This window comes from Microtus oregoni, unplaced genomic scaffold (assembly GCF_018167655.1).
Source record: "Microtus oregoni isolate MIOR12 unplaced genomic scaffold, Mior012 000021F_ref0000039, whole genome shotgun sequence".
In the NCBI taxonomy this organism is placed as follows: domain Eukaryota; kingdom Metazoa; phylum Chordata; class Mammalia; order Rodentia; family Cricetidae; genus Microtus; species Microtus oregoni.
Genome location: NW_024543080.1, coordinates 5,628,835 through 5,642,790, shown reverse-complemented (window position 1 = coordinate 5,642,790; position 13,956 = coordinate 5,628,835). Strand labels below are relative to the sequence as shown.

At 46.9% G+C, this 13,956-nt stretch overlaps 1 protein-coding gene across 1 annotated transcript in view; it reads right to left on the bottom strand.

Moving 5' to 3' along the window:
• The window catches only part of Scarb2 (scavenger receptor class B member 2), a 56,284-nt gene that overhangs the window by 27,715 nt on the left and 14,613 nt on the right, over nucleotides 1–13,956 (bottom strand). Inside the window, exon 2 of the mRNA XM_041671419.1 lies at nucleotides 7,887–8,044. Within this exon, the coding sequence (XP_041527353.1) occupies nucleotides 7,887–8,044 (158 nt within the window). The remainder of the gene's footprint in view (nucleotides 1–7,886; nucleotides 8,045–13,956) is intronic.

Below are 13,956 nucleotides of genomic sequence, written 5' to 3'. Positions count from 1 at the left end.
TAAAGCGCCTTCCCCGACAAAAAAGAGAACAGAAACCGGAGGAAAGGTTAAGGGGGCTTGTTTTTAGGCCTTTACATTTTTTTTCAAAGATTTCATTTATTTTTATTTTATGTGTCCGTGTTTTGCCTGCTCGTATGTCTCTACACCATGAGCAATGCTTGCAGGGGTCAGAAGAGGGCCCTGGGTCTGCTTAGGACTAGAGTTACAGGTGGCAGTGAGCCCCTGTGTGGAAGCTGGGACTCAAACATGGGTCCTCTGCAAGAGCAACAAATGCTCTTAGCCACTGAACCCTCCAGCCTCTATTTGTTGGGGACTGCAGACCACCAGACCCTGAATTTCTTGTAAACAACTTGTTTTCCTCTGCTCTGAGCAGCCTGCAGCTGCTCTGTGCATGAGATCCTGATGGCAGGGAAGTGGATTCTGATGAGTCTGCAGCTGAAAGATCCCGAGAGCTGGGGCGTGGCCAGAGCCCTGTATAAGCTTCTCCTGAGCACAATAAAGTGGGCATTCCTGGCATTCTTGTCTCACGTATGTCCCCATAGCCCTGTCTGTCTGTCTGTCTCTGTCTGTGTGTGTATGTTTTTAAATTTTTAGCCTAGTTCACATAGCACATAGCGTGAAGAGCGTGGAATGGAACTGGTATAGTTTTATATCTATTTAGTCCTTTTGTTGTCTAGTATTTTGACAGGGTCTCACTATGTATCACAGATTGGCTTGAACTTACAGCCATCCTCCTGCCTCAGTTTCCCATGTGCTGCCATTCCAAGGGTAAATCACTGCATCCAGTCTGAGGGAGCATCTCACAAAACCAGAGTATTAGGGACGGAAAACACACCTTGCAAAGAGGATGAATGGGGTGTGTGGGGTGATTCCGGAAAGAACCAGCTGTCGTCAAGTCTGTTCATTGATGCATGAAAATTATGTTCTGTGCTGGTCGTAGGGTTTTTATCACTGTCAAGAGACACCATGACCAGGACAGCTCTTATAAAGGGACACATTTAATCAAGGTGTTCAGAGATTTTGGCAGCATGCAGGCAGACAGGGTGTTGGAGAAGGAGCTGAGAGTCCTTACATCTTGACTCACAGGCAACAGGAAGTGGTCTGTCTCACTGAGAGTAGCTTGAGCATAGGAGACCTTGAAGCCCGCCCTCACAGTGACACATCCTCCAGCAAAGCCACATGAACTCCAAAAAGCCACATCTCCTAACACTGCCACCCCCTTCGGGGGCCATTTTCTTTCAGACCACCACAGCCCAGGATGACATGAGCCTTGGGTGTGAGAATTTTGCTATACCTCCCAGTCCAACATGAAGAAACAACTGTGCTCCATTGCCATTAGTAACTTTGCAGTGAGTTACATGTGGGCCAAGATTCAGACAGCTGTTTTTCGTAGAAGACAGGCACATCTTATCATCCTGACTTTACCTTCTAGCTTTTGTTAGTGTTGGGCCAGGAAGGTGGGACATTCATCTTTCAGCTTTTGTTAGCTCGGGCATAGGAAGAATAGTTAATTATATTTAGTGATGTGGCCCAGTCTAAGGCCCTCAGCTGCTCCTCTGGTTCATTTTAACTGAGCAATGTCAAGCAGGCTGAGGACTGCATACTGACAAGATAGCATCCCAAAGCTGTAGACCACAACTATTGAGACTTGCCCTGCTTGTCAGTCCTAACAGCAAACACTCAAAATGTGGTTAGAGGGGGAAGGGGTGGATCTCGGTGGCAAAACATTTGCCTACCAGGCTGAAACTCAATTGCCAGCTGGTGGGGTAGTGACAAGGGGCCAATCCAGGACACACTGCTTAGAATAAAATGAAACATGTAGAGGCTGGAGTTACAGCCCCAGAGGTAGGGTGTTTACATAGCAAGCCCAAAGTCCTGTAAGATTCAATCACCAGCACTCTGGCCACCCTGGCAAAAAAACGAAATATATGACATCAATCAAAAATGCACATGGGATTTTAAAGACTTGGTATGAAAAAGAAAGACATGAAAGAGTAATAATTCTGGATGTAGACATCATGTTTCTTAGGTTTCAAACCCAGGGCAGATGGCCATAGTGTCTATTTAACATATCAAATCAGACATGGCTGCCAGGTTCTCCCAGCATCCTTCAGTGCCTATCTGTTACAGGGTCTGGCTGGCAAACCCCTTCCTCCACCCCGAACTCTCTAACCCAGAGGCTGGGCTGCCTTTCCCCAGAGGCTCTTCCCTATAGAATCCAGACATTTTGGTTACCTGCTCCTTTTGTACCTTTGGCCTCCTGGTTGCCGCACCTGCTTCTCCTCTCTCCCCAATCTCTGCCCCTCCCCTCTCCCCACATGGCCCAGCTCAGTCTGGTCTGGACTCTCCCAGATGTCCCTGCCTCTGCCTTTCATCTACAATCAACTTTCTCCTCCACCATACTAGGAACAGCCATCTTCTTTCCTTTCCTTTTTATTTCTTTTTTTTTTCATTCAGTGCTGAAATATATTTGGGGGTCTATTGTGGCAAATGAAATATGAACATTTTTATCTGTTTCTTTTTACTTTGCTAGATGCAGCTACTAGGAAAAGCTTAAGTCACTTGTGTGATTCATAATAAATTTATTAGGAAGCTCTAATTGGAGAATAAGATATTTTTCTTTCTTTTCTTTTTTCTTTTCTCTTATTTTCTTTCTTTCTTTTTCTTTTCCTTCTTTTTTTTGAGATGGTCTCGCTCTGTAATCCAGACTGGACTTGTGGCAAGTCTCCTGCCTCAGTCTCCCTAGTGCTGGGATTGCTGGCATGTGTTGAAACACCGGGCTCAGAGTATAAAATTCCAAGCTAAGAGCAAGGCTATGACTTGGTTATGTGTCCCCAGAGGCCTCTTAAGGCTTGTTTCTCCACCGTGGCAGTACTGGGAGAAGGTGGAGACTTTAAGCCGGAAGGCAAGGGGAAGGCAGGCAGGTCATCCTGGCTAGTCTGCCTTTGAAGAGAATAGACCCAGCCCCTTCCTCTTTTGCTGCAGTCACCATAGGCCCAGAAGCAATGGGGCCAAGCAATCCTCTCAGAGACTGCCCAAGGTTTGAGTCAAAAGAAACCTTGTTTTTCTACAGTGTTTGTTTTAAAGATGAAAGAACATGAATGCCCAAAACAAAAATAAAAGTAAAAGGCTCAGACACAGGTGACAACAAACCTCTACAGAGGTCAAGGTCACACAGGGAATGTCACTATGACCCCAAGCAGGGAAGTGAAGGAAATAGCTGGTATGCCCTAGGGAAAGTCGCTCTGGCAATAGGGAAAACATGGTGTGTGTGTGTGTGTGTGTGTGTGTGAAGGGGTTAAACTCTCCCACTTTCCCAACAGCTCTTAGGCTCCAGTTTTCTGAGAAGGGCAAACAGGTGTCTTTTGCAACAAAAGGCCACTTATCTAGAAGGCCCTTAGATTCCTGGTCCAAGGGAGAAAACAGACCCAGAGGGCCTGTGTCAGCCTCACAGCGTCTCAAGGACAAACCCAGAAGTCCCGTTCCAAGTCACAGCCAAGCTTGTGCAGATGTGTCCAAAAACGACAAGACTAAACCTCGATCAGAAATATACTAATGTAGCTGCTGCTTGTTTAACCAATTGTGTAGCTGTCCCCGAAACTCCCCTCAGTTGTGCTTAAACCTCTCGGGATGTCGCCACTTTGTACAGGTGAAGGACCCCACGTGCTTGCTGGTATAACAAACGCTCTTTGTTCTTGCATACCGTCTGAGTCTGGGGTCTTCCTTCAGCGTTTCCTCAGACCCTACGAGGGGAAGGTGACCAGTAGGAGGCACCAGCAGGTCCAGCTCTACCGCATCTGCTCTCAGGATGCTGTTATGTTTTCGTGAGTTTTTTGTTGCTGTTTGTTTTGATTTTTGTATTTTCTGTTTCTTTGAAATGGTCTTGCCACATAGCCCATGTTAGCCTCCTTCTCTTGACCCTCCCGTGAAGTAATAAGGGCGGCAGGGCTGCGTCCCCCACACCCGGCCGCCCACATGGCTAGCTTATGCTCCGAAATAACAACACACAAACTGTATTCTTTTAATCACTGCTTGGCCCTTTCTCTTCTAGGCTAATTCTCACATATTAATTTAGCCCATTCCTAATCATCTGTGTTTAGCACCCCAAGGTGTGCTTACCGGGGAGATTCTAGCCTAGTCCATCCTGGGTCCGAGCTTCATCACGTGTGTCTGCCAGGGAGCAGGGCATGGCGTCTCTGCTGAGGCGTCTGCTCCCGAGAGAGCTGTGGAGTCTCTGAGCTCACTTCCTCTTCCTCCCAGCATTTTGTTCTGTTTACTCCTCCCACCTATCCTCTAACCAATAAAATGGGCCAGGGCAGTTCCTTTATTAGCCAATGACCTTCCTCCATCACTCCCGCCTCTGTCTCCCAGGTGCTCTCAGGGGTCCTTCACCTCCTGTGCCTGACAGCACTATAGGCATCTACAGTTAACCCTTTCCACGCTGCCTCACAGCAGCTCCTTGCTGGCAGTGGCGAGCATCAGGACTTGCGTACGGCAGGCAAAGCATTGCCCTGCTGAGTTATCTCCTCAATATCTTTGGCTTTTTATCTTGAGACAGAATCTCACTGAGTTGTCTAGGCCGACCTTGTACTGATGTTCAAATCCTTTAAATAAAAGGGTACAGGGTTGGCTTATAAGACACATACATTTCCCTGCTTTTTTGTTTGCTGGCTGCCATACTGGGGATCAAACCCCATGGTTTTTTCATACATGTGGCAAGCACTCTAACACTGAACTATACTCCCAACTTCCTCCCATGTACTTCCAGTGCTTTCTAGGTTGGAATCACCTAATACAATGCGAATGCTGTGTGGACGGCGGTTCTGTGCTCGTCTGTTTAGGCAACAACAAGAGAAGTCTGTATGTGTTTAATGCAGAAGCAGCTACTGTGTGCCCAACCACACAGCACCTGCCAGCAGGAACCTAGCTTTCCCCCGAGCATTTCCAATGTGCAGTTAGTTATCTATGTGGATAAGTGGATATGGATATAAATCTGGAACCCGTGGATACAGAGGGTGATCTGTGCACTATGGAGGGAGAAATGGGAAGCTTGGGGAAGAATTGCCTGTGGAGGGAAGAAGGAGGGCAATGCAGAGGGAGACAAAGGGGAGGGGACAGAATATAAACCTAAGGATGTTTGGAAAAAGGAAATATTATTTTACATCTTACAATCACACATGCAAGCGTGTGTATGTTCATGTGTATATAAATGTGTATGTGTGTGTATATGTGTGTGTATATGTATGTATATATGAGATGAAGTTATGTCACCTGGGATGACAGTGCTCCCCCTGAAGTCACTGACTAATGAAAACCCATCGCCATACACAGAAAACTTCCTTTCAAGTTGTTGGTCAGGATGTCCAAGGGAACATAAATAACCTAGGTTACTGCCATGGCCTGCTGGTTCTGCCTCCCAGAGATTGAGATTAAGTCCCTATTGCTGAAGACACCACACACTTCAAACAGAAGTGGAGAAATCAGGCTAGAACCAACCCGGAAGCCTTCTCCCTGAGGACAGGTTCACAGATTATCGGGCTGAGATATACAAGCAGCCATGGGAGGAAGGCAACCAGTAGTCCTACTTGGCAACTATGATGCCTACAGACCACAACAATAACAAGAATGGCAAGAGATTGTGAAAGGTGGCACTTATATCCTGGGGTAACCAACAGCCTCTTAAGCCATTCGGACTTAAGAGGAAGTTCAACAGGAAGTTCTAGCCTACAACCTGCGGCTGGTGAACCTAGCTTGCTACCTGTGGCTGCTGAACCTAACACACTACCTGCGGCTGGTCAACCTGGCCCACTGCCTTCATCTGGAAAGCCCAGCCCACTGTCTGCAGCTGGCAAGGCAATGACCCTAGAGGAGAACCTACGACTGCCACTTAATTAAACCAGCACAATACCTAACTGCATTCCAAACACTTATCTCTCTATCCACAGGTAAGTGTAGCTCTCGTCCCTCAAAGATGCTCCCTCTTTGCAGCAGAGACCATTACAGAAAATCACAATTGATCAAAAAGCACAGGACAACTGATATCGACAGCACAACCCCTACGACCAAAGGCTCAGAAACCGTAGGAGAGGAGGGGGTGGAAAGCCTGAGAGCCAGAGGACCAGGGTATCTGCTGCAAGCTTGTGTCTTCTCGATATGACAGGGGAGCTGCACTCCTGAAATCTCGCCAAGACCTACGAAATGACACCCCCAGTTGACACTCCAGCAAAGATGGGGAAAAGTCACAGGGTCCCAACGTAGGTGAGGACCTATGGGTGATTAACGGGCTTCTGGGAGAGAAGGAAGTCGGTGTCTTCCAGGAAAGAGCCCCTGAGAGGTGAACTCAGCTGGCTGTAGTTATAAATTGTGTGTGTGTGTGTATGTGTAACAGTAATAATTAAAGAGAACATGAATTTGAGAAGAAGTGGGGCACAGGAGGAGTTGATAAGATGATAAGATTAAACCTCAGTCAATTAGAAATATTTTGATCACCATTTTACAGAGAAAAACCCAGACAGAAAGTTGCGGAATTGCGATTTGACACACGCCCTCATCTGAGCTGAGGTACAACATGCTGCCTGAGGCAGGTCTGAGGTTTTGGTCTTTAAATTCCCAGCACCTGGAATAATACTGACTCATAACAGATGACTCAACCAACAACCATTCATTCACGGGGCAACTGATTACAGCAGACCTGTGAGCATGTCAATCAGCTTGCAGTCCTGGAAAAAGAACCAATTGTCTGCTTCCTCTATTAATGTTCTTCTCTCTCTCTCTCTCTCTCTCTCTCTCTCTCTCTCTTTTTCTTTTCAGCTTGGCCAAGGGAAACTTTACTGGCAAGATTCCTGAAGAGGAAGGAGGAGCTTCAGTGACTACTGCAACATGAAAGTACCCTGACCGTAAGACCCAAGTCCTCCCCTTCCATCCGCTCAACTTTGAAAGCATATGATCAAGGGCTGGGGAAATGGCTCGGCAGGTAAAGGTGCTTGCTGTTAAGACTTAGGGCTTCATTTGATCCTCGGGACCCACACGACGGAAGGAGAGGACTGACTCCTACAAATTGACCTCTGACCTCTACACATAAGCCATGAACTGAGCATGTGCACATAAAATAAATGTAATAAAAAATAATCTATACCATTCTTCAATCGTCTTAGCCTTTGAAACTGGCAGCCACTGTCACAAACCCAGCTGCCACCCATTAGTTCTTACACATGGTGAGTGCTGCTTAGAAGGAAATGGATGAACTGGGTGTAGTGGAATTAAGTCTGAAATCCTACTACTTGGAAGGCAGACACAGGAGGATTGCCACCAGTTCAAGTTCAAGGCCAGCCTAGGCTACCGAATGAGTTTCAAGATAGTAAAACTCTGTCTCTAAGAAAGGCTGGGAACACGGTTTAGTCAGCAGAATGCATGTAAGGAGTCCTGGGTTCATATCCAGCATGAAATAAAGGCTATGATCCCAGTTTAGGAGGCAGGAGGAGCAAGAAGTTTGAGGTCATCCTTTGAGACATACAGAATTCAAAGCCATCCTGAGCTACAAGAAATCTTGTCTCGTTAGAAAGAGGAAAAAGAATGAATGAATGAGAAACAGAAAAAAATATCTCAGATCAACAGTAAATTCTAGAAACCGACTTAAAACTAAGTATGTATGAAAGGAAATTGGAAGGAACCCTAAAAGGCCGGCGATGGAGAGCAGCCCTGGAGGATAGGACATTTGGGATCCAGCCCTGCCCACAGAGCTCTGTGGAAGAATCTCCCCAGACACCAGCAATGCCACAAACAGAACAGAACCAAAGCCGAGGCCCCACCAGCCGGTGACCTAGCAAGGCCCCAGCTGGCATAGCCTCTAGGACCCCGCACAATTTAACAGCGGAGGAGGAACTGACCTGTAGGTGTATGGCCCCACTTCTTCTAGTATGGGGATTTCTCCTCGGAGGATCTCCTCTGGATTGGTGACATTGAAGAAGTAGAACTGGGTATACACAGGTAGAGGGGGTTTCTCCCAGGAGTCAAAGACCTCGGTACCATTTCTCAACACCATATTCTGGGAAGAGAAACAAAACAAAACGCGTTTACAAAAAGGTAAGGCTACTGCTTCTGAACATGGGGCAGAAAGAGGGGCATTCATTCCCTGTCCTGTAACTGGGGTTTGGGGGCAGAATCCCGGGTTCCAGAAACCACAAGAAGCTCGTGGTAGCAACCTGTCCCAATGCAGGGAGTAACCCAAAGACAAGAGTAACCGTGAAAGGCGGAGAAAGCGTTAGTGATGTATTAAGAAGAACATGACTCTGAGTTCATCTTTAGAAGTGTGGGGTTTAACTTGTTTAAAGTCAGGGTTTCACTTTGAAGTTGTAGCCCTGGCTGGCCCTTTGAGGCAGTCCTCTTGTCTCAACCTCCTGGGTGATTACAGGCATGCACCATCATGCCTGGTGAACTGTTTAGGAGGACTAATTCTCCCGAAACAGAGGGAGAATTAGCGTGGTTCTGCCCATCTTTGTCCCAGGTCTGACCCTGCCAGGTACTTCAACATGTTGATAAATTATTGTAGTATCAACTAGTTCCTACCACATGATCCACTCTGAGGTATAACCACACCAACATATAGAATGGTTCTCATCTTTGAGTAGATGAGCCTTGAGGGAGTTGAGCTAGGTAGGACAGACAGACACTCCTCAGGTATGACCACATCTATCCGGTGCAGACTCAGCAGGAGTCTGATCTGAAGAAAAGCCAGCACAAGAGGGCAGAGCAGCCAGGCTTTCCTCATGCTTTTAGTTATCTAATGGGCCCAAATCAGAAGTCCACACATGGTAGCAAGAGCAGATTCTAGGTGCCTGTCATGGTCTGCCCTCCTTGCCTGGTTATTTTAATTAATTCTTCGGTATCCACTTGCAATCTCTTGGGACAGGGCCATATCTCACACTACTAGGACCCACGGCTCTGTTAAGCCATAGGTCTTCAGTAAATATTTGCCCTAACAAAAAGATATTGCAGACAGGGCTCATGGATTGTAGCATTGTGGAGCTTTGGTATTTTGAAGATCCGATAGCACAGAGTTTTAGAAGTCACTGAAAAGCACAATACACTCCCAGCTGGCCTAAGACGAAGAATCAGACAGACAGGTCAGCCTCAGCTTTGGTCCTTCCATTTGACACAGAACCACATCTGCTCAGCAACTCCACCTTCTGTAGCTTTTGCATGAGTCTTAGAGTCAATCCCTCACAAATCTATAAAGTAGAGACGGCTGTCTCTGGCTCAAACTCAAACTGAGGCTAGGGACTATTGCAGACAATCTTTTTGTCCCCACAATCCTTCCTTGACTTCCTACTTTTACCAAGGTAGCATGGGCTAATATTCCTCACATCCAAATTCATATTTCTAAGTCCTAACCCCCTGTACCTCAGCTTATGAGCATCTTTGAAGACAGGGTTTTGAGAGAGGTGACTGAGGTTAGATGAGGTTATTATATAAGTGGGGACCCAATATTACTGGTGTCTTTATAAGAACAAAACACTAGGAAAGGAAGTACCCCGAGTGCATAGATGAAGCTGCTCCCAGAAGCCATACGTTACTAAATGAAACCCCAGAGCCAGGGGTGGGCTACCTCCCTATGAGTTGTTGGTCAAGGAGGCCTTTGAGGCTCCAAGGGCAACACAAACAATTGCCACTGCCCTTGGTTGCCCACCAGGACGTAATGATAATGGATGCTTTGGTCACAGGATGAAGAAATCAAGATGGAACTGAGCTGGAAGCTTGTTCCCCGGTAGCTAGCTCTGATGGTGCCAGAAGCTGCAGAGAAGACTTAGGAGGAAGAATTATCCACAGCAAGAGGTCTTCCTCAGCTGTGGCCCCTGAATGCTATGCTATTGACCGGCAATAGTGGAAAGTCTGTTGTGGGAGTAACCAACCACTTCTGATTGGCGGTGAGGCCTGCCCCACAGGAGGGAATTCATATCTGGCACAGGAAAATCTGTCAAAAGCCCATGCTGGCAGGTCACGGGTCCTATTGCCAAAGCTACTGTTGGTTTTTAGCCCATGGGCATGATATGCTAGTCCAACTGGCCTCTAAAGAATTATGTCCGTGCCCAGAAAATAACGCTATCAGCTGTAGTCAGAGAAGCTTCTTGCAGTGCACAGAGGAAACCGCAGAGATTACTACTGTCCACGTGATGAGAATCAGTGACCTTTGGTTACTCAGGCATAAAAAAGACATCCTCTAAGACACACAACACATTATGAAAGAATCTTCAACCATCCTTTCTATCCAATACCTTGCTAAGTCAGTGAGCCGAGACCAGATTGAGGGAATAGAAACATTAAAAAACCAGCTATGTGACACCCCCCATGGTCCAGTCGAAGACTGCTTGTTGAGACTTCTCCTTTGTTCCCACATCCTCCACTATTCCCCTCCCCAGGCAGGAACTTGGTCAGCTTTACCCACGAAGAAGGCAGCAGGTATTTAAGAGCTTTGGGATTTATTTATTTTTCTCTCCATGAGGTATTGGGAATTGAATTCAGCAAAGGATACTGGGTAAGCATTCTACCACTAAGCTATACAGATCTCCAGCCTTTAAGAAAAAAAAAGTCTTAATTATTATTGTTATCTTGTCACACTAAGCTACCCAGGCTAGCCTTGAGTCAGCCCAGACTGGCTTTAGTTTCTCCAGTCCTGTCTATCAGAAAGTATGCATACAACACCTTAAAACTACCAGGAAGTGAAGCTACTTAAAACTGACTCAGTACTTCTGAGAATGGGAGCCTGAGAATGAGAATTACTCCGTCTTCCAGAGAACTTCAAAGACCCCTGAGTATTTAAAAAGTCACTCGGCTTTGAGAAGGATCACTTTTGCTTGTCCAAAACTTTCTAGAAAAAGGCTGGGCAGTAATTTTTCTTCTCCACAGGCTGCCCGAGGAAAGCTGTACTGGAAGAAACCAGTATTTTCCACTGAACTCCATGACCAAGCACATAAGCATCACTTAAGGAGGGTCAGCATAGGAAACACCTATAACGGAAGTCATTAGGAACCAAGAAGGAGGAGGGAAACTCAGCAACCAAAAGTGGAAATGCGGCTCTTCGGTATGTAACCAACTGGGTTAGCCAGGGCTTCACAAAGTGGAGTAAGTACCCTGGTCTCCAAAAACCAGTAGGTTTGTTTGTTCTTTTGCACTTCCTATGTCCCCTAGAACAACATACTTCCTGGAGAAACGTTGGTTTAATATAATACTAGAGAACTCTGAGGCTAGCTTCGGTTGACTTTGCTTTAGACACGGAGAGAGAAGGTGGGTGTGATCCTTTGACCGGGCACAGAAAGACCTTGGGGAAAGCAGATAAAGAGAGAACCCCAGCTGCAACCCAGCCAGCCACTAGCGGTGACCCTAGCAAGCAGCCTGAACTGTTTCTATCCCTACCGCGAGAAGAACTTGAAGCTACCAAATGCTTGCTGTATCCTGAAGGTCAGAGGAACAAGTTCGAGTCCCAGGCTGCAAGATAAACTCCCTGTGAGGGTTAACTAGGTTAACTGCCCAGAGCCCAGTGTGGGTGGGGGCTGGAATGGCTGCTTCTGGGTAGGGGTCAGCTGACCTTGGCAATGCAACTCCAGGTTCACCCTCCTTTTCCAAGAACAGAGGAAGGGAGTCTGCTGAGGTAGTTCGTGACTAGGAGGGCTTGTTGTGCAAGCGTGAGGACGGACTTCTAATCCCCACGTCCCACACGGGAGAAAACACAGGCGTGGCTGCCTGAGTCGCTCACTGCAGCACCGACAGTCTGATCCCAGGAGCTAGCCGGGTGAAATGGTGAGCTTCAGGCTCAGTGAGAGACCCCGTCCCGCGGAAACAAAGCAGAGAGTGAAGCGCGCGCGCACACACACACACACACACGCACGCACGCACACACACACGCGCACACACACAGGCACACACAGGCACACACGCACCACACAAAAAATAAAAAGAAATTAATCTTATTTTTAAAAAACCAAAAACAGGAAGGGCTGCATCTGTGTGTGGTGGCCCACATCTGTAAGCCAACTGCGGGGTGGGTGAGACAGAAAGATTTTCACAAGTTTGAGGCTGGCCTGGGCTACAGAGTGAAACCCTATCTCAAAGCAGAAAGCAAAACAACACAAACAGTACAAGAATGCACCCCTTCTGCGTGTCAGTTCAACACAGGCAGTACAGCACATTGGTCAAGAGGGTCAAATGAAAAGAGGTGGAGAAGCCGGAAACATGGCTCAGTGGTTAAGCGCACTTGTTGCTCTTCCAAAGGACCCAGGTTCAGGTCCCAGCACCCACATGGAAGCTCACAATTGTCTGTAATTCCAGATCCCGAAACTCTTCTGGCTTTTGTGGGCAACAGCCCATATGCACCCATGGTACACATATGTAGACAAACTATGCATAAACACAAACCTACGAAACAAATAAATCTGGGCTTGGGGATATAGCCCGATAGTAGCCTTTGCCTTGCCTTGCCTACACGTCGAAGGCCTTAAGTTCAATTCCCAGCAAGGGATGAGGGTGGGTTGGAGTGGGGGTGGAAACACAAATCCGGCTCGGGTCAGGACGGGCTACTTTAAACCATTACTGTAAAGACTGCTGCAGAGGGCAAAAGCTAATAGTGATGCTTGCGGAACCTCAAGGGCTAGGCAAAGAGTTTGTTTTCCTAGGAGAAGTGGACAAGACTAGAGGACACGATGCTGGGGAAAGTGGGGTGCCTAGGAATGGGCCTCACCTGGGGGCCAGCTACGGCTCAGCACCAAGGTGTGCAGAGGATGAGAAGGAGAAAAGACCTGGGATCTCACTTATCTGTTAATGAAGTTCATCTACAAATTACAAACCCTGGAGCTCCGCAAGTGAGAGCCGAACAGATGGGTAAGCAGCTGGGTTTATCTTGCTTGGTTTTATGGTGCTCAGGCAACCCAAGGTGCAAAGAAAAGCAGGGGGAATTTCCAGAAAGAAAGGGGGCAGAAATCCATCCAGAAAGGGTGAAGCCAGCCTACTTGGGCATCCATAAACACATCTCTCTGACCTACAGGATAAAAATAAATGTTTAGAAGCTTTGTCTCCTTAAACAAGGCAAATGATAACACTCACAGTTAACTATCGAAACGGTCCTTGTCAGAGTGATCCTTACTTGGGCCACAGTTAGTAGCAGACTCTGGTACACCCTAGTATTCTCCCCATGGTCAGTCTGACCCCACGGTATTTCTCTATCTTGGCTAGAACAGAGAAGAACCCATGCCATCCAAATACACTGTCCTGTCTCCTGTTACTGCATTCAAATCTAACCCCCTTTTCCGTACTGTTCATGCATCTTTCCTCTGGTTCACATGGCTGTGTGTTTGTCAAGGAGCCCTCGGAAAATCTCAGAAGAGACCCCTGGCCTTGTGTGTGTGTCTGTGTATGTGTGTGTCTGTGTGTGTGTGAGAGACACACACACACACACACACACACACACACACAGAGACCAAGGGGGATGAGAGAGCAGAGGGAAGTTGTAAAAGCAGCTGCCAGCATTTCTGAAATGGTTTCATCTTTATTTTTATCCTTTCCTGAGTTCAGCTCACAAGACAGTCACTACTGCCACCACTGCCAGCTGCGTACTACTGTGTCCCTGCCAGAGTCTGGGGCTGTGTCAGGGGATGCATTGCTCCTGAGATAGATAAGAATTTCCAGTTTCCCAATTTGTGTCAGAGCCAAGCACCAAAAAAAGAAATGAAAAGAAACTACAGTATGTAGATAAGGAGACGGTTGCACAGATGTTCCCAAGTACAAAGTCAGAACATTAAATCAAGCCTGGACAAGCCTGGACTGCAGTGTGGCAAAGTCCATGTTTGCTTACCTCACAGTCTGGTGGAATGACCAGATTTAGCAAATGCAACTGAGTTTCATACAAACAATTTCTTAAGTATAATTATGTCCCAGATATTACATGAGCTACAAAGAAATTAATTTAAT